At 40.9% G+C, this 21,549-nt stretch overlaps 1 protein-coding gene across 4 annotated transcripts in view; it reads right to left on the reverse strand.

The window, feature by feature from the left end:
• Positions 1–21,549, reverse strand: part of LOC132869705 (solute carrier organic anion transporter family member 1C1-like) — a 64,893-nt gene that overhangs the window by 13,282 nt on the left and 30,062 nt on the right. For all 4 annotated transcript variants that reach the window (XM_060903038.1, XM_060903037.1, XM_060903040.1 and 1 more), the window contains 5 exons: positions 18,367–18,491; positions 17,547–17,693; positions 14,470–14,568; positions 2,814–3,074; positions 2,101–2,265 (listed from right to left, as the gene is read on the reverse strand). In XM_060903038.1, coding sequence (XP_060759021.1) covers positions 2,101–2,265; positions 2,814–3,074; positions 14,470–14,568; positions 17,547–17,693; positions 18,367–18,491 — 797 coding nt within the window. The remainder of the gene's footprint in view (positions 1–2,100; positions 2,266–2,813; positions 3,075–14,469; positions 14,569–17,546; positions 17,694–18,366; positions 18,492–21,549) is intronic.

Here is a 21,549-nt window from a genome sequence, read left to right on the forward strand (position 1 = left end):
TTACCGGTATAAGATTATTTAATTTGCTTCAGAATGTGATTGTCTCAGTTCATCTGATTATTTAATTAGCCTTTTACGTTTTATCAGTGAAAATGCATGCATGTACATGTATGTTGCATAAGTTATAACACCTATCCTGTTTTAATGAGAGTCAATCCACAATCAGTGAAGTCAAATCAGTCTTACTTGAGCAAGTCGGTAACGCTATTTCTTACTTTCACCATCAATTTTTATTCATATGACTTTGGTCTATAGCTGTCAAAGGCCTTGGCCTTAAAACCGGTTACCGCAGTGACGTCACGCACTCAGGCATGGCTAGCTCAGCGGGGCAGTTCGAATGCCAACTTTGCGGTCAATTTTAACTCTCAAAAAAATATAGATATATTTTATTCCCATTTATGCAGCATACAAGAGTCAAGGATGGAGAGACTATCCACTCAGAAATTTATTTAAAAATAAAGGTTTTGTGTATCTGCTTTAAGTTCCATGGGACTTGGCTGATGCAGAATGCAGAAGTCTCACTGAGAGCTACAGAAATCCCTTGTTTGTAATGATTGCCTCAACAGATTTTGCAACAAAATATTAGATTAAGGGTTCCGTAATTTCTGTCCATGCCATTTTAATTTTTTTATTATTGTTATTTAAGCTATTCTGTTGAATCACAAATCAACAGTAAAGTCTGATTTTTACTAAATATGGAATAAACAGTGATGGAGGCCAATTAATTTTGTCCATTTCAAGTTATTTCAAAGAAATTTGTGGATTCTTTTTTTATGGAAGGGTACCAACAAATTTGTCCACGTCTGTAGATCCATTTGAAATTTTCATGTGTCATATCATAATATACCAATCAGTGCTTCGGAAGCTTTTAAGAAAGTGTGCATACATAAACCTGACAAATATATCAGAAGTGAAAAGTTTAAATGATGCTGGTCATCATAACCATTTCTTCTATTGGTTCAGACAGTTTTTTTCAGTTCGTTAGGTGTTCAGGTGGAGAGTAAAATCAGCGTGAGGATATGTGAATAGTTGTTTTAAACGATGCACTTATCAAATCGACCCTAGTTATTCCTGTGACTTGATTAGCTAGTGACTTGTATTAATAGCAGTAACTTGTAACAATAGTTCTCGAAAGCATTTTTGTAAAAATTTGTACAGTGATTACAAATTTACACAGTGGTTAGCATTGTCGCCTCACAGCAAGAAGGTCCTGAGTTCAAGCCCAGCGGCTGACGGGGGCCTTTCTGTGCGGAGTTTGCATGTTCTCCCCATGTCTGCGTGGGTTTCCTCCGGGTGCTCCGGTTTCCCCCACAGTCCAAAAGCATGCAGGTTAGGCTAATTGGTGGCTCTAAATTGACCGTAGGTGTGAATGTGAGTGTGAATGGTTGTCTGTGTCTATGTGTCAGCCCTGCGATGACCTGGCGACTTGTCCAGGGTGTACCCCGCCTCTCGCCCATAGTCAGCTGGGATAGGCTCCAGATTACCTGCGACCCTGTAGGACAGGATAAGCTGCTACAAATGATAGATGGATGGATTTCATTAGTAACCCTTTTCTTTGTTATGGGTGGTATGGTGCTAAAGTGGATATTGTTGCTGCCTTACAGGATTCCTGGTTTAATACTGAGCTAAGGTTACGGTCTCTGTGTGTTTTCTCCAGGTTCTCTGGTTTCCTCCCATATCCCCAAAATGTAGACTGGCTATGCTAAATTGCCTCTGGTGTGAATGGCTGTGTGTGTATGATGCCCTGCAATGCCAAGGAGTGTTCCTGTCTACCTAACATCCCGCTTCCCTGGAGTGTCTCCAGAGCCACCACAACCCAGAGCAGGATAAAGCTGTTACTTCAGATGAATCAATTAATGTGCTGTTAAAATAGTTGTAGTATCACTAAACATGTGACCATGCATCACAGGTCCATGTTTTTCTCAATGTATAAATCAAACACAAATGAGGGAAGAATATTGGGACATGGCACTGAATCATTACATTTCTATTTCAGTATATACAATGCTACATTCATTCTAAGATCTGTCTTTACAGTTGAAAATATCATGAATACATTTATTCATTTCCAACATTTCTGAAAAAGAAGGTAACACTTACCCATCAGTAAGATACCCTTGGATGGAGATTGGCCAAAAATCTGCTCCATGTATTTGGGTTTAAATGTGATCATTCCAATAAAGTAGTTGACTTGGATAAAACCGGTGCAGACAATAAGCACGTAAATAGTGTTACTGAAAAGCCTCTTCAAAGATGGCAGGAAATCTACAGTATTCACCAAAATACACAGTCAACAAACATTATCTGATGTTTAATACTCTACAAACATTCAGTAATTCATTTTATTCATTTTATGCAGTAATGCATTCAGTAATATTTTAGGTATTTCCTACAGGATGGCCAATGACATGTCATATGCTATACAGTATTAATACAGTCCAATGGCTATTTTATGTAAAATGACCAGTGACACTTCATTTGGAAAGTCCTATGTAGACAGTCAACAAATCATCTAATGACTGTCAGCAACCTGCTCGTTGAGTGTTATCAACACTAATTTAAAATTAAACAACATGTCAACAGTTTTATGACTGGTGATTTTTAATGATGTGGATAATCAATACACACTCATCATCTTATACTTTGTCTTTCCTTTAATATTTAATAGCTATTAATATTTATGTATGTATAATATATTAACTCATCCCAAGTGCTATTACACTTTCAGATTCATTCATGTGGCCTCTATGGCATATTGACAGACAGATTACTATTCAAATAAACTGTGAAGGTTCTTAATAGTAGCAAAGTACCTTTGGCCATGTTAATAATGTTGGCAGAGTCAGCTTTCTCAGATGGTGGGGTGTTTTTGCTCTCCACAGGGATAAAAGAATCTTGCTCGTTGTGATGGGTATCTTGTTTTTTCTTGGCATTGCCCTCTTCTTGTTTAGGTAGTGACCTGGGCAGGAACCAGAAAGGGATTCCAGCCAGTAACATAACAGCACCAGTGATCAAGAAGCCAAGCCACCAGGCTCCAACCCAGCGTGTGTCTTTATTGTTTATTGAGATGCTGTCTGTGGACACAGAAGGGTATTAATTCATATAAACATTAAGTGACACTGGAAACATTTCTGAAGACACACCATTTTTGTAATAAAATTATAAAATAGCTGGACAGATTAATTCGTTCCATTCACACTGAATTGTTGACAGATTTTAAATGTTTGTGGCAGGAAGACCAGGGTGTGCAATGTACAGAAGAAGAGTGGGGAAAAATATATATTATGCACATTTGTTCTCCAGATATGCCAAACATGGAATTATCCAGTTGATATTACACCAGTGAATTTATTATACCAAGGTCTGACCTAATAAAATATACTCTGATACAGATTCAACCTGTGATTGCTGTAAATATGGTTCTGCATGACTCATACATACTACAGTGGTGCTTGAAAGTTTGTGAACCCTTTAGTATTTTCTATATTTCTGCATAAATATGACCTAAAACATCATCAGATTTTCACACAAGTCCTAAAAGTAGATAAAGAGAACCCAGTTAAACAAATGAGACAAAAATATTATACTTGGTCATTTATTTATTGAGGAAAATGATCCAATATTACATATCTGTGAGTGGCAAAAGTATGTGAACCTTTGCTTTCAGTATCTGGTGTGACCCCCTTGTGCAGCAGTAACTGCAACTAAACATTTCCTGTAACTGTTGATCAGTCCTGCATACCGGCTTGGAGGAATTTTAGCTCATTCCTCCATACAGAACAGCTTCAACTCTGGGATGTTGGTGGGTTTCCTCACATGAACTGTTCGCTTCAGGTCCTTCCACAACATTTCGATTGTGGAAGGACCTCACTTCCTATGAATTAGAGAAAATCTTCTCTTTATTGCCATAGAATGTATTCAGTGTAGCCTCAGAGATTCCATTTTGTAGTTTCATAAAACATTTTTCACCTTTGTGAAGAAGCAGGCTTTTGCTCCTGACTCATATCAAAGTCCAACTGAGACTCTCACACCGTCCATACACACTCACAGACCACTTTTTTTTTTCTTCAAGAAAGTCATACTAATCAAGTATGGCTAACCGAGACCCTGCTTTGCTCTCAGTTCTTAATGGCATGGATTCCACAATGTTTTGGAAAAATTCCTTTGAGATTCTGGTCCATCACATCACATATTTGCAGATTTGTCATGCTCTATTCGACTCAGACCTGATGAATTTAGTACATTCAACTCATCGCCATGTCCACTGAACCAGTTTGAGATGACTTTTTCAAGATGGTGTTTGATGACAAAGCGCATTATCAGGCTGGAAGTAGCCATGATTGTAAATTGTGCCAATAAAGGAATGCATGTGCTCAGCAACGCTCATATAGGGTGCGATTTTCAAATGATCCTTCGTGGTAATATGAAGCACAGTGCACAAAAAAAGTGAACCACACCATTATACTACCACCACCATGCAGGTAAGATCAATGGATTCATCCTGTAGATGCCAAATTATGACCCTATTATTTCCCAGAAATCAAGATTTGTTAGACCAAGTGATGTTTTCCAATCTTTAATGTCCAATTTTGGTGAGCCTGTAGCCACTGTAATCTCCAATACCTGTCCTTAGCTGAAAGAAGTGGACATTTATATGGTTCTCTGCTGTTCTAGCTCATCCACCTCAAGGTTTTATATCTATTGTGAGATGCTTTTCTGCTGCCTCATGATAAGCTGATTAGATATCTGCCTGAATGAGCAGATGTACAGGGGTTTCTAATACAGTGAAAACTGAAAGAAAATGGCGCAAATCTAAACTTCACATCCATTATCAAATCCATAAAGAGATGCTTTGTAAATATAATTATGAAATTGGTAAAGCAAGACAGTCTTTCTTCTCCAGCATCATCAACAGGAATATGAACAATGCCCGTGTGCTATTTTCAACAGTAGAGAAGCTAACTAATCCCCCACCACAATTAGCACCTGAATTTCTTTCAGTTAATAAATGCAATGAGTTTGCATCCTTCTTCAAAGGTAAAATTGATAAAATACGGCAGAATATTGCTCATAATATATCTCAGTTGCAAATAACTGAAAAGCTGCAATCACCAGTGACACAGACAGACAATTTCAACACAATGTCAGAATTTTGTTTGATTGATTACAAGACTCTTGAAAAAACTGTACAAAATCTCAGTTCCTCAATATCTGAATTGGACATTCTGCCCACCAACTTTTTTAAGTCTGTTCTTCACCTCATAATTACAGATGTGCTTCAGATCATAAATACATCCCTAGAGACTGGCATTTTTTCTGTGTCCCTGAAAAGAGCCATTGTAAAGCCCCTACTTAAAAAGAATAACCTGGATGCTTCAGTATTGAACAACTACAGGCCAATATCAAATCTACCATTCGTCGGGAAAATCCTTGAAAAAATTGTCTTCAATCAATTAACTGCCTTCTTGATATCAAACAGCTGTTTTGATAACTTTCAGTCAGGATTTCGTGCCAATCAGAGCACTGAAACAGCGCTGATTAAAGTTATAAATGACATACGTCTTAATACTGATGCAGGCAAAACATCGGTCCTGGTGTTACTGGACCTCAGTGCAGCTTTTGATACTGTTGATCACAACATACTGCTATATCGACTTGAACACTGGGTTGGGTTGACTGGTAAAGTTATCAATTGGTTAAAATCATACTTAAAAGATAAAAGCTTCTTTGTTACCATGGGAAATTGTACCTCAACATCAATGTCCTTGACCTGTGGTATCCCCCAGGGGTCGATCCTTGGACCATTACTATTCAACCTTTATATGCTCCCACTTGGACAAATTATCAAGAACAACTCAATTTTGTATCACTGCTATGCAGATGACACCCAAATTTATTTTGCTCTATCACCTAATGATTATGCCCCCCTTGAATGTCTCTACCAGTGTATCGACCAAATCAACTACTGGATGTCACAAAATTTTCTTCAGCTGAACACAAATAAAACAGAAGTAATTCTATTTGGGAAAAAAGATGAAAGACTCAGGATTACCACTATTCTTGACACAAAGGGGATTAAAACAAAAGATATGGTTAAAAATCTTGGTGTTTTCATTGACAGCGAGCTAAACTTTGACAGTCACATGAAAGCAATCACTAAATCAGCATTTTATCACCTAAAAACCATTTCCAAACTAAGAGGACTTATGTCAAAAATGATCTGGAAAAACTTGTACATGCCTTCATCTCTAGTAGGGTTGACTACTGCAATGGCCTTTTCACAGGACTGCCAAAAAAGACCATCAAACGACTTCAGGTGATTCAAAATGCAGCGGCTAGGGTTCTCACATGAACAAAAAGAACAGAGCGCATTACTCCAATTCTAAGGTCCCTTCACTGGCTTCCAGTAAGCTACAGAATTGACTTTAAAGCATTGCTTCTGGTGTACAAATCTCTAAATGGTACAGGGCCCAATTACCTCTCTGATATGTTGCAGCGGCCTAACCCAATCAGATCTACCAGATCGCAGCAGCAAAATTTACTGGTAAAACCTGTTGTTAAAACAAAGTGTGGTGAAGCAGCTTTTAGCTACTATGCAGTACAGCTATGGAACCAACTCCCAGAGGACATCAAAAATGCTCCTGCTGCTGGCAGCTTCAAATCTAGACTAAAGGCCAAGCTGTTTTCAGATGCTTTCTGCTAACTGATAAATATCATCATCTTTACATGTTTTAAACTTTACTTAACTTTTACAGTCTTTGCATGTTTTAAACTTGACTTAACTTTTATTCTATTTTATTCTGCTGTTTTTTACTGAACTTTTACTTCATTTTATTATTTTATTTCTACTATTGTTTAATTCTTTTTTTCTCTCTTCTTCCCCCTTTATTTTATGTAATTTTATTTTCTATTGTTTACTGTTTTGCCTTTACCTCTGTAAAACACACTGAACTGCCACTGTGTATGAAATGCGCTATATAAATGAACTTGCCTTGCCTTGCCTAATGTTCTATCAACCATACTAAGCACTGGAATCAGTTTTCTGTTTTTTATTCACTAACAATCACAGATACAGGATGCACAAATGTATCACACTAAGACGCACTAGAAAACACATCATAAATTCACGTTTTGAACAGTAAAACAAATACCAAACTCTGGCTATTAAAAAAAAAAACAACATAATAACTGTCATGGCATTAGAAATTGTTTCATTTTAGCGCCACCTTGTGGTGTAATTTTGAATTGGGAAAGTGTTTAAGAAAAGGTCAGGTTTTATTTTGACATTCAGAGCACTTCCTGTAAGGTCGTAGTGCAAGCAAACTAGGAAGTAAGTTGCTTCAGATGGTTCAGACCGCATGGTAGCGAAAAGGTGCTCACACTCCTTCAAAAGACGTTCGTGCCCTTGAGAAAGGCTTTGCTTGTAAGTGTGTAGTACTGTGGTGTAATTTCTGTACTAAGAAATAACCTGTTTACGGTCAAATAGATAATGTTGTAACATGTTTTCTGTAAAGTCACATGTCTAAATGGTACCAGGCTAGCATATTCTATGCTAACTGCTAGGTTAGATACCTTGTGTAAGGTCATGCTGCATGTAGGATAACATGTAAATATGCAAGATACATCTTTATGTACATTTTCTGTTTATTTGTAGTTTTACGAGAGGAGATGAAAAAGGAATTCATTGAATTGAAGAGTGAAGTAAAAGCTTGAAATCTACTTCTGCCTTGGATGTTTATTGAATAGCCTAGTGTTAGCTGTCTGTCTAGTTAGGCAAAGGGGCGCTTGATGAGGACAGAACAGTAAAAAAGCAACCTGCATGGCGGGCAGAGCTATTCAAGGAGAGTGATCGTCAGTTGCATCACTTCTTTTCATCTTCACCACTGCTCACACTTGGCTCACAGCAGCTCTGAATGATGGATAAGAAGCAAGTAGCTGAGGGAAATGCACAGCAGTCCACCGTAGAGACCAGGTCAGTCATCTATGGAACATCTAGCAAATCTTCGTCTAGCAAATCTACAGCTAGCAGAGCTGTAGCCGCAGCTCGTGCCAAAGTGGAAGCAGCCCGCTCAAGAGCTGAATTTGCTAAGATGGAGTCAGACATAATGATTGAGAAAGCCCAAATTGAAGCTAGATTAAACACACTGAGGCATGAAAAGGAGGTGGTAGCAGCTTTGGCAGAAGCTAGCATACTGGAAGCAGCAGAAGGCTCGGAAGAGGGCGACGATAAATCAGTACCACAAGAAGTCAAGGAGAGGACACGTCAGTACGTTGAACGTCAACAACAACAAGTAACAGCAAATGTTAAACCAGATGAACAGCCCTTAACGCCAATTGTCCATGTGCTGAAACCTGAGTCCCCTGCAAGACAGCGTCTTACCAATTTCATGGTAGAAGCTCATTTTTCCAACATGGCAAACAACAACATTTCCAGGCCGGCACCTTCTCCTTCACTGTCTCAATCCATCAAAACCACACCTTGTTACACTTATCCAGGGCAGCCTTTAGCTGGTGCAGTGAAGTTCTCGCCTAAAAGAGATGTTCCACAACAACCACTATATGGCAATGCAGACATCAGTGATGTGGCAAGATACTTGGCACGCAGAGATCTTATTACTCCTTGCCTCACAAAGTTTGATGATTGCCCTGAGAATTACTAGACATGGAAATCATCATTCATCAACGCTATTGTTGGATTATACCTCAGCGCCAGTGAAGAGCTGGATCTCCTCATTAAGTGGTTAGAGCAGGATTCTGTGCAGCATGTAAGAAGAATAAGAGCGGTGCATGTAGGTAACCCCTCTGTCGGCTTAAGTAAAGCTTGGGAGCGTTTAGAAGAGTGCTTTGGGTCTCCAGAGATAATAGACAAGTCACTCTTCGACAGACTCTCAAACTTCCCAAAGGTCAATAACAAGGATCCGGTGAAGCTGAGAGAACTCAGCGATCTCCTTCATGAGTTAGAAGCCACTAAACTAGAAGGCTATCTGCCTGGCTTAAGTTACTTGGACACTGCACGTGGTGTTGCTCCAATTGTGGACAAATTACCATACAACCTCCAAGAAAAGTGGCTAAACCAGGGCTTCAAGTACAAAGCCACTCATGATGTAACCTTCCCACCATTTTCCTTCTTTTGTGAATTTGTCTGCAAAGAGGCACGAGCACGCAACGATCCAGGATTCAGGCTGCAACCTGGTAACAACGATTACCTGAAGCCATGTGCCACTGTGAAGAGACCGCAGAAGAGTTTAGTGTCTGCTCACAAGACAGATATATCACAAGAGAACGACAGGCAAGAAGGTTCAGGCAACAAAGTTGGTGATGTTGAGAAGCAGTGCCCTCTTCACAAGAAGCCGCATCCCCTCAAGCGTTGCAGAGGGTTCCACAGCAAACCCTTTGAGGAGCGTAAAGCTTTTTTGAAGGACATCGGCGTCTGTTTTAGATGTTGCTCCTCAACTAGTCACATGGCCAAGGAGTGTAATGCAATCATTAAGTGTAAAGAGTGTGACAGTGAGCGTCACGTCTCTGCTCTCCATCCTGGACCGCCGCCACCACTACCTGGGCATGGCAGGAAGAGTGCAAAAGAAACGCCCCCACCAACTGTTGATTCAAGTTGCACCGAAGTGTGTGGAGAGGGTCAAAGTGCACGGTCCTGCTCCAAGATCTGCTTGGTAAAGGTCTTCCCAGAAGCACATCCAGAAAGAGTGGCAAGAGCTTATGTTGTTTTAGACGACCACAGTAACAGGTCTCTTGCTGGGTCTGATTTCTTTGACATGTATGGCATTAAGGGGTCAGACTCGCCCTTCACACTGCGTACGTGTGCTGGAACAACAGAGATGACGGGAAGAAGAGCCACAGGGTTCGTTGTGCAGTCACTAGATGGAACGACAATGATCACATTGCCCACACTAATTGAATGCAATAACATTCAAAGCGACCGGGCTGAGATACCAACTCCTGAAGTGGCTTTACATCACCCTCACCTCAAGTCCATAGCTCACTCCATCCCGCCACTGGATCCTGAAGCCAAGATCCTCCTCTTACTGGGTCGTGACCTACTCAGAGTCCATAAGGTGAGAGAGCAACAGAACGGACCACATGATGCCCCATACGCGCAGAGAGTAGACCTGGGATGGGTCATCATAGGTGATGTCTGCCTAGGAAACACTCACAAGCCTGCAGCTATTCAGACTTACCGCACTAACATCCTTGAAAACAAATGCCCTTCCTTTTTCAGCCCGTGTCCAAACAGGCTTCATGTCAAGGAGAAGTTTGGGTCCAGGTCTGGGCACACAGTCTTTCCAATCCCGGAAATGCACACATCTTATGAATGCACGCTAGGGAGCACAGTCTTTGATATAACCAAAGATGACAAGAAGATAGGACTTTCTGTTGAAGACAGACTTTTCCTAGAGCTTATGAATAGAGAGATGTTCATGGATAATGCGAATAGCTGGGTGGCGCCACTTCCATTCAGAAGACCTCGTGAACGCCTACCTCACAGTCGCGACCAGGCACTCACATGGCTGGCTTCTGTTCAACGCACTCTGGAGAAAAGACCTGAAATGAAGAAGCACTTTGTCACCTTCATGCAGAACATCTTTGATCGTGACCACGCCAAGCAGACTCCTCCTCTCCCAGAGGGAAAAGAGTGCTGGTATTTACCTATCTTTGGAGTTTACCACCCACAGAAACCTGGCAGAGTGGTTTTTGACTCAAGCGCAAAGTGCTGTGGTGTTTCAATAAATTACGTCCTTCTGTCTTGACCCGACCTAAATAACAGCTTGGTTGGAGTCTTGCTGCGGTTCAGATGTGAAGCCATCGCTGTAACTGTGGACATAGAACAGATGTTTCACAGCTTTGTCATTAGTGAGGACCATAGAGATTTTCTGCAGTTCTTCTGGCATGAACACAATGATCCCGCCAATGACATCTGTGAGTATCGCATGAAGGTATTCGGCAACAGCCCATCTCCTTCAGTTGCCATATATGGACTTAGGTGTGCTGCAGCTCATGGTGAAGAAGAATTTGGATCTGATACATGACACTTCATTGAGAGGGAGTTCTATGTGGATGATGGACTTCTGTCAAGATCCACAGCCAGTGAAGCCATTGATCTGTTAAAAAGAACACAGATGATGCTTGCCATATCCAACGTTCGTCTCCACAAAGTAGCATCTAACAACAAGGAAGTCATGGAAGCATTTCCTGTCGACGACTGAGCTAAAGGTCTCAAAGAACTCAATTTAAATGCTGATGCAACACCTATTCAGTGAAGCCTTGGCCTAAGATGGGACTTATCAAGGGACACTTTCACCTTTCAAGTGACTGCGGTGAAACCCTACACACGGAGAGGTGTCCTTGCCACCATCGATGGACTTTTTGACCCGCTAGGATTCGCTGCTCCAGTCACAATTCAGGGAAAGATGCTTCTGAGAGAGCTCTCAAGCAAAGCCTTGGATTGGGACTCTCCTCTTCCTGCAGACAGGGAAGCTGAATGAAATACATGGAGAGATCCGCTTAGCAATCTTCAACAGCTTCAGATTCTGAGACCTTATGCTGCCACTAACGTTTCATCGGCTACAAGGAAAGAGCTACATGTTTTCTCAGATGCTTCAGTGAAGGCTATTGCAGCTGTTGCCTATCTCAAGGTCATTGATGCAGAGGGAAAGCCTCATGTTGGATTTGTGCTGGGCAAAGCCAAATTAGCTCCACAATCTGCTCATACCATCCCCAGATTGGAACTGGGTGCTGCCGTTTTAGCTGTAGAAATTGCAGAGGTTATTACCAACGAACTGGACATTGTTCTGGATGCTGTTGAATTCTACACAGACAGTCATGTAGTCCTAGGATACATAAGCAACCAGACAAGAAGGTTCTATGTATATGTTGGCAACAGGGTGCAGCGCATCAGAAGGGCATCAGAACCAAAGCAGTGGCATTATATCTCCACAGGCTGTAATCCAGCTGACATAGGCACTCGCTCTGTGTCTGCAGCCATGTTAGGTGACAGTGCCTGGCTCCGAGGGTCTGCCTTCTTGTCACAAGTCAACAGACATCCAGACATGGAAGCCTGTGAACTCATTGACCCTGATTCAGACGCTGAAGTGCGAGCAATCGCCACTCACCTGCTCACTGATTGGCCTCAGCTTGGATGTCAGAGGTTTGAGCGTTTTTCATCATGGAGGAAGCTGATCAGGGCCATGAGCCTGATTAGTCCATATTGTCCAGTCCTTCAGAAGTGAAGACCATGATCAGACATGCTGTTCATGGTATTACTGCAAACAGCCACGCAGCGTTGAGGAAATGGCAAAAGCTGAAAATATTGTCATTAAAAGCACGCAGAAAGAGACCTTCAAGGAAGAACTTACCTGCATAACCAGTGGAAAAGACATCCCCACATACAGTCCTTTACACAAACTCAGTCCCTACTGTGATGAAGAGGGAATGCTGAGGATAGGAGGAAGGCTTAGATACAGCAACCTTGAATAAAAAGAGAAATATCCTCTCATTGTTCCAGGGGGTCACATCGCAAAACTGCTTATAGAACACCAACATCAGCGAGTGATGCATCAGGGTTGAGTTTTCACAGAAGGAGCAGTTCGATCCACTGGATATTGAATCATTGGAGCAAGGAGACTGGTCAAGCATGTCCTGCACAACTGCATCACCTGTAACAAACTCGGAGGCAGAGCGAACACTCAGAGAATGGCAGACTTACCACCCGATCGGCTGAGTATGGAACCTCCCTTCACTTTTGTGGGCTTAGACGTATTTGGGCTTTGGCCAGTAGTCACACGACGCACCAGAGGGGGCCAGGCGAACAGCAAGTGGTGGGCCGTTCTTTTCACATGCCTGAGCACACGCGCCATCCACATTGAGATGATTGAGTCCATGGACACATCAAGTTTCATTAATGCCCTCTGGCGGTTCTTCAGTCTACGTGGGCCTGCCAAGCAGATTCAATCAGACTGCGGTACCAATTTTGTTGGCGCCTGTCGAGAGTTGGGTTTTCTGCTGTCCGACCCAAACATGTCGAACATCAGAAGGTACCTTGGTGAAGAAGGCTGCACATGGGTCTTCAACCCGCCTCATTCCTCCCACATGGGAGGCAGCTGGGAGCGAATGATAGGGATATCCAGACGCATCCTAGACACAATGCTTCTTCAATCCAGCCATATTCAGCTGACACATGAAGTGCTTTCCACTCTCATGGCAGAGATAACAACCATCATCAATGCCAGACCACTGTCCCCTATCACAACAGACCCGGACTCACCTTTCCTACTCGCACCTGCTATGCTCCTTACCCAAAAGGTTTGCACTCCTTTTCCTCATCCTGGAGTCTTTGATGGGAAAGATCTACATAAGCAGCAATAGACGCAAGTGCAGCGTCTTGCAGACATGTTTTGGAGCAGATGGAGGCGGGAGTATCTTGGGACGCTTCAGAGTCGTAGTAATTGTCAGATCGACCGTCCAAACCTCAAAGTGGAAGATCTGGTGCTGCTTAAAGACCAGCAAGTGAGTCGCAACGAATGGCCTATGGGACTCATTAACAACACCTTTCCAGAGAAAGATAGGAAGGTCAGAAAGGTGGAAGTCAAGATCATCAAGAATGGGGCAACTAGAACCTACCAGAGGCCTGTATCTGAAACAGTGCTTCTCATGTCCCCTGAAGACTGAGTTACAGAACTGTGTAGAGATTGTAATTGTGTTTATGTAACATATAGTTCAAAATTGTAGTGGTATCTCACAGTACCAGATGGGGAGTGTCATGCATTAGAAATTGTTTCGTTTTAGCGCCACCTTGTGGTGTAATTTTGAATTGGGAAAGTGTTTAAGAAAAGGTCAGGTTTTATTTTGACATTCAGAGCACTTTCTGTAAGGTCGTAGTACAGGCAAACTAGGAAGTAAGTTGCTTCAGATAGTTCAGACCGCATGGTAGCGAAAAGGTGCTCACACTCCTTCAAAAGACGTTCGTGCCCTTGAGAAAGGCTTTGCTTGTAAGTGTGTAGTACTGTGGTGTAATTTCTGTACTAAGAAATAACCTGTTTACGGTCAAATAGATAATGTTGTAACGTTTTCTGTAAAGTCACATGTCTAAATGGTACCAGGCTAGCATATTCTATGCTAACTGCTAGGTTAGATACCTTGTGTAAGGTCATGCTGCATGTAGGATAGCATGTAAATATGCAAGATACATCTTTATGTACATTTTCTGTTTATTTGTAGTTTTACGAGAGGAGATGAAAAAGGAATTCATTGAATTGAAGAGTGAAGTAAAAGCTTGAAATCTACTTCTGCCTTGGATGTTTATTGAATAGCCTAGCGTTAGCTGTCTGTCTAGTTAGGCAAAGGGGTGCTTGATGAGGACAGAACAATAACAAAAAAGTACACAACAGCCATGTGTACTTCTTCTAACTGCTGTAACTAGATTGCTCCATTAAAATGGATGGATGGATAGATAGTTACCCATGTCCACAGCTCCAACATCCACATAGAGTTTGGCACAGAAGGAACCTAGCGTAAAGCCAACCATTGGCCCCAAGATACCAAGACTCTGTATACATGCTGTGTTTAGAGAGGGAGACAGTGGCATTGGTCATTATGAAACCCATTCTGATCACCATACAGATGTCAGAGAATTACAGTACCAGTCAAAAGTTTGGACACACCTAATTCAATGGTTTTTCTTTATTTTTATGAATTAAAAGTCACTTCATGTCTTAAAGTAATGATGGATGTCATTTCTCTTTACTTAGTTGAGCAGTTCTTGACGTTATATGGATTACTCCAGTTGAGGAATAGGGCTATTTACTGGATTTGTATTATTTACTGTTTGATCTCAAACTCATTAAGAAGGCAAGAAATTAACTTTTGACAAGGCACCTGTTAATTGAAAAGCGTTCCAGGTGACTCCCTCATGAACCTGGTTAAGATAATGCCAATAGTGTACAAAGCGTCATCAAGGTAAACGCTGGCAACTTTGAAGAATCTAAAATATCAAACATTTTGTTTTTTAACTCTTTTGTTTACCACATAATTCCATATATGTTCCATATGTTACTTCATAGTTTCATTTTGATGTTTTGAGTATTGTTCTACAACCCTGATTCCAAAAAAGATGGGACAAAATACAAATTGTAAATAAAAACAGAATGCAATAATTTACAAATCTCAAAAACTGATATTGTATTCACAATAGAACATAGACAACATATCACATGTCGAAAGTGAGACATTTTGAAATTTCATGCCAAATATTGGCTCATTTGAAATTTCATGACAGCAACACATCTTAAAAAAGTTGGGACAGGGGCAATAAGAGGCTGGAAAAGTTAAAGGTACAAAAAAGGAACAGCTAGAGTACCAAATTGCAACTCATTAGGTCAATTGGCAATAGGTCATTAACATGACTGGGAATAAAAAGAGCATCTTGGAGTGGCAGCGGCTCTCAGAAGTAAAGATGGGAAGAGGATCACCAATCCCCCTAATTCTGCTCCGACAAATAGTGGAGCAATATCAGAAAGGAGTTCGACAGTGTAAACTTGCAAAGAGTTTGAACATATCATCATCTACAGTGCATAATATCATCAAAAGATTCAGAGAATCTGGAAGAATCTCTGTGCATAAGTGTTACGGCATGGGCTTGTTCACACACCGCAACATAAGGGGGTTGCAACACAAGGGTTTAAAGTTCAAACAAAAATACATTTATTAACCAGTACAAAATATAACAACTCAAAAGTGTCTAGGGTATGAATGTAGTGATGGTCGTGCCTGAGTGGATGTGTGTTTGTGTCAGTATATGGTAAATGTTGAGGCAAAGAAAAAGAGAGGGGGGAGAAAAAGAGCAAAAAGCCAGAAAACAGGAGGACAACAAAGAGTGCCCACACAAAGAATACAAGTGCCTACCAGAGAGGGAGCGAGACCCCACCTTATAGGCCGTACCACCTACACAGGTGTACTTAATGATCTAGCCTAATCAGCCAGGCCCAGACCTACCCGTGCACTGGCAGACTGGTGCCTGAAGGGGGCCTAAGGGGTCGTCACAGTGAGGGTCAAGGCCAGAAAACCATACTGGGTGCCCGTGATCTTCAGGCCCTTAGATGGCACTGCATCACATACAGGCATGCGTCTGTATTGGAAATCACAAAATGGGCTCAGGAATATTTCCAGAAAACATTATCTGTGAACACAATTCACCATGCCATCCGCCGTTGCCAGCTAAAACTCTATAGTTCAAAGAAGAAGCCGTATCTAAACGTGATCCAGAAGCGCAGACGTCTTCTCTGGGCCAAGGCTCATTTAAAATGGAATGTGGCAAAGTGGAAAACTCTTCTGTGGTCAGATGAATCAAAATTTGAAGTTCTTTATGGAAATCAGGGACGCCGTGTCATTCGGACTAAAGAGGAGAAGGACGACCCAAGTTGTTATCAGCGCTCAGTTCAGAAGCCTGCATCTCTGATGGTATGGGGTTGCATTAGTGTGTGTGGCATGGGCAGCTTACACATCTGGAAAGACACCATCGATGCTGAAAGGTATATCCAGGTTCTAGAGCAACATATGCTCCCATCCAGATGACGTCTCTTTCAGGGAAGACCTTGCATTTTCCAACATAACAATGCCAAACCACATACTGCATCAATTACAGCATCATGGCTGTGTAGAAGGGTCCGGGTACTGAACTGGCCAGCCTGCAGTCCAGATCTTTCACCCATAGAAAACATTTGGCACATCATAAAATGGAAGATATGACAAAAAAGACCTAAGACAGTTGAGCAACTAGAATCCTACATTAGACAAGAATGGGTTAACATTCCTATCCCTAAACTTGAGCAACTTGTCTTCTCAGTCCCCAGACGTTTACAGACTGTTGTAAAGAGAAAAGGGGATGTCTCACAGTGGTAAACATGGCCTTGTCCCAACTTTTTTGAGATGTGGTGTTGTCATGAAATTTAAAATCACCTAATTTTTCTCTTTAAATGATACATTTTCTCAATTTAAACATTTCATATGTCATCTATGTTCTATTCTGAATAAAATATGGAATTTTGAAACTTCCACATCATTGCATTCTGTTTTTATTTACAATTTGTACTTTGTCCCAACTTTTTTGGAATCGGGGTTGTACAATGTACAAAATGGTCAAAATATAGAAATAATCTATGAATGAATAGGGGTGTCCAGACTTTAGACTGGTACTATGTGTTATTGAAAATGAGAGATTTTAATTTCTGACAGATAAAGTCATTTCCAATATCAATGTATATAATATAGTAGTATGGTATTATCATTTTTATTCCACATTACATTATAATAACAGTATAATAACCCCTTGCATATAACATGATAATACAATAATATCTTGAACCTGTAATAAAATATATATATATATATATATATATATATATATATATATATATATATATATATATGAGTGTAATTGCAGGCTTCTGAGCACAGATAACATTATCAATTTGACTTTGCCAAAACAAATAGCTTGGTAAGTGATGATAAGCCTTGGGGTGTGTTCTACTTCTTCATACCAATGTAGAAAGCTGTGTTTTCTTTTCTGGTAAAGTCATCCAAATAAGACATTCCAAGAGGCATCACTGGAGTCTCCCCAATCCCTCGTATCATGTTACCCAGGATTACGTAGATCCATAAAGAGGATCCTGATGTTTTCTCACACTCTGCAAGTGAAAGGTCACATTCAGACAACTCTAGACACTGCTTAACGGGTGCTGATATCATATAACAGCACCCCAAGCTTGCAATGTTGATTTATTTTGGGTCTTCTTGGGTTCACATATGACGACAGCAAGTCATCTATGAAGAAATTTCTTTGGTATGTTCAGTGTATCAGGCAGTAGCCATAATTAGCCCTATTGTCAAATGTTTTTCTTGTGTGGGAAATAACAATAATGACATATTATGATGTGTTGTGTTATGTTGGGGGGATGGTTTAGCAGAGTTTTGATAATGAAGGGGAGTCTTGGAGATAGGAGTGGGTGATGTAACAAATTAATGTACACCTGTGTATAATAATGGTGCTCTATTTTTTTCCCCCTGTGTATTTTGCAGTGGCGGGCAGGGGGTTGGCAGTGGGTGGCAAGTCGAGTGGCATGGAGTGACAACATTCTTGTTGCTTGTGTGTGTATGTGGTGGGGTGGGTTTGTACACAAAATGTGAGAAACTCTGGAGTTTTATTTGTTGTGAGTTTTAAAGACTATGGCAGAAAGCTGGAAAGAATGCTAAAAAAAAAACTACCATTGGGATTACCGTGTTAACATTATATCTTATGTTATGTGATGTTATGTTTCCTTATCTGATACCTTCTGATTGGATAGACTGGCTGTCACTCACCCTTCTGACTCTCAGCTGTGATGAATTCATCCTCATGTGAATGGTTCCCAGTTGCAAGACATGGCATAATGGTTTCAGTCACATTGGATTCAGAGAAATGTCTGATTGACGTCTCATACTTGTACCTGTCCAAAGACAAGTCATAACTGAGGCACTTCTCTAATAATCTAAATATGTAAATGATTACATCCATGCAATACAGTCCCATCACAACCAGCATACTCTATGTCTCAGACACTGGACAAATGAGCATTTGGTTATTGTTTTCATATAACAATAACCATTGTCCATATGAATGCTATTTTTCATAGTATTTGCTATGAAGTTCTGCAATTATATTAAAGACCTCCTAAGTGATGGGTCAGACACGCCAAATGATATCCAAACCAGCAGACCCACCAAGAACATCAGAAAAATCTAAAGAGTAATGTCAGTGATCTGTCAGGATTTATCTAAGCTTAAACTTGCCGATAAGTGTTTTTGGACCGATTAACAGGTTATTAAACAAGTGTGTCCTGTATGTCTTCTGGTGACATGGCCCACGAGTTTACAAGCCTACAGACATGACAGCTGCTGTTATTGCATGCATCTACATATGTAAGTTAATCTTTATAATTATTGAACTCTACCATATGTAATTTATATCTTGTGCATGATCAGTCATTTGTGTAATCATCTCAGATCATGACGGACTAATTACATGTTACACCAAAGAAAAGAACTTTGTGCATTCTAAAACGAAGTTCAGTAAAGAGTGGTCTTTTGCAGTTCCATGTATACAGCCTATGAAAGATCAGCCAGGCAAAGCTATCTGCATAGTGAGTATATATTAATTTTAATAACTTATTTACAAAATCTAGGCCTAATGCTTAAATTTCCCTTTATATTACTGGTTTGTAAAGAAATCCATATGTTGGAAAAATCCCAATGTTTTAATGTATCTAAAACCTAGATATATTAAAACCTAGTCTGCATCTGACAGACTCGAGTGTAGGCCTATAATAGTGGTCTTGGAATAATCTGGAATAATCAAAGACTAATGTGTGATTTATCAAATATCAAGGTCATGGCCTTGTCAAAATAAATACTGCTCAGTGCTGTCAGACGCTAAACATGTTACACGATCCACTTGCAAGTTTTAATATCAATATAAATGTCATAAAAATAAGCTGAAATGCTTGGAAATTGCATATTTCAATGCCATTTAAAAAAAAAATTCTGTGGGCCCCAGACCCCGCAGGAGGGAAATACCCTCTCCTGCATTCTCCCCCCACTGATTCACCACCGTGGATCAGTCAGTGCATGGCCTCAGCCTCTGGTATCACTTCATAAAAGTGCAAAGGGATCAATAAAGTTTTATCTAATCTAATCTAATTTGGAAGTTTCAAATTTGGGACCTATTATAGCTGTGTGTTTTCCTTCACATCTTCTCCAGTTCTTTACTGTAGTAATGACTTTGGACTGTTTATCTTGCTGTATTTGCTCACTATGCATGTGCCTGTGGTTTTCAGTTTGAACTTGCAAAGTCCACGCTATAATTTGCTTATTAAGCACAACAGGGTTTTTTTTTTTTTGTATATTTGGTAAATGCTAAGCACAGATGCTCTTGACTGTACAAATCCTCTTTGCTGCCTCAGAGTGGACAGAGTTGAAGTACATGAATTCCAAACCACTGTGTTTGCAGAGGGAAAGGATCTGGAGGCTTACTTTCAACAAATGTAAAGAATTGTTAATGTACTGGGGGAACTGGTTCATGCTGAAAATTCTCCCCTGGGAATTGTTCAGGGTTTCAGCCAGCAGCCCCAAAAAAGAAAAGGGGAAGAACCTGCACCTTCTTCAGAAGTCTCACTAAAGCTCTGTAAGATAATGTAGCCCACAATTATTTCCAGTTTGTCTTTAAAAAAAAAATCTCTCAGTAAGATTGACTACCTTGTATAAACCAGTGTACTTGTTTGTGGCAGTGAAGCAAGAGCTCAGTGTCACACAGTACTAGCGACCGGAGTTCATAGCAGCCTCCAAATATGGCCACCATGGACCACAACTCCCAAACACCTCATTGCCCTCCCTCTCCAGAATGCTAATCATCGCCACACCTGCTTATCATTAACTAAAGTACTTAAGGACTAACTCCAACCCATCAATGCGAAGTATTGCTCAACATGTTACTACCTGACCCTACCAAGCCATTGTTTACCGTGTTGACTTCCCGTGACTGACTGACTGACTTTAGTTCCATTTCTTTTTGACTCCAATTATTCATCTAGTCTGCTATAGTCTGTCTGCACATCACTCAACCCCTGGCTCTCTCCTGACTACGAGTTTGGCTCACAATTTGGATTTGTTTACTAGTTTGTGATGCACCCGCTCTTCCCTGCTACTGGTTCCATAAGTGCCTGCTGTTTGACAGGATACTTCACTGACATCATGGATGCAGCAGAGGAGGCAAAGCAAACTGCTCTCTCAGTGCAAGGATTCTTGTTAGGTGAACATCAGCAAATGTTGAGTGATTTGAATATCTGTATCTCCCAACTTACTGCTGCTGTATCACAGGCCCTCCTAACACATTCTGCGCCCACTCTTAACTCGTCTACACTCGTGCCCCGGCTGGATAAATTCTCCAGGGAAGTTTCAGAATGTAAGGGATTCCTACTTCAGTGTTCGTCCTTTTTCATGGCATAATCTGGCACCACCGACCAGCAAAACATCTCACAAATCATTAACCTGCTCTCCAGAAAAGCGCTTAAATGGGCCATTGCTGTATGGGAGAGAGGCAGCGAGCTCACAGACTCGTATGAATGTTTTATTCAACTATTTCAGAGAGTATTCTATCATCAGCCTGAGGGCATGGAGGTTGGTGAGAAACTCTTGACTATTCAACAGGGGGACAGACGAGTGGCCGAATATGCTCTCATGTTCCGCACTCTCGCCACTGGGAGCAGCTGGCATAAACCAGCTCTGAAAGCTGCATTCTACACAGCAAATTCCCCAGTGTTGAATTAACACTTTCAGAGTTTGTGTCCAATTGTACATGTATAAACACAGTAGGGTGTTAAATCAACACTCTGGATGTTAATTCAACACTGGGGATTTTGCTGTGCACCAAGGCTTAGACCCACGCATCCTCACTGAATTAGTGTGCCATAATGACCAGCAGACCCTTGACTCTCTTATTGACCTGGCCAT

This window comes from Neoarius graeffei, chromosome 21, assembly GCF_027579695.1.
Source record: "Neoarius graeffei isolate fNeoGra1 chromosome 21, fNeoGra1.pri, whole genome shotgun sequence".
Classification (NCBI taxonomy): domain Eukaryota; kingdom Metazoa; phylum Chordata; class Actinopteri; order Siluriformes; family Ariidae; genus Neoarius; species Neoarius graeffei.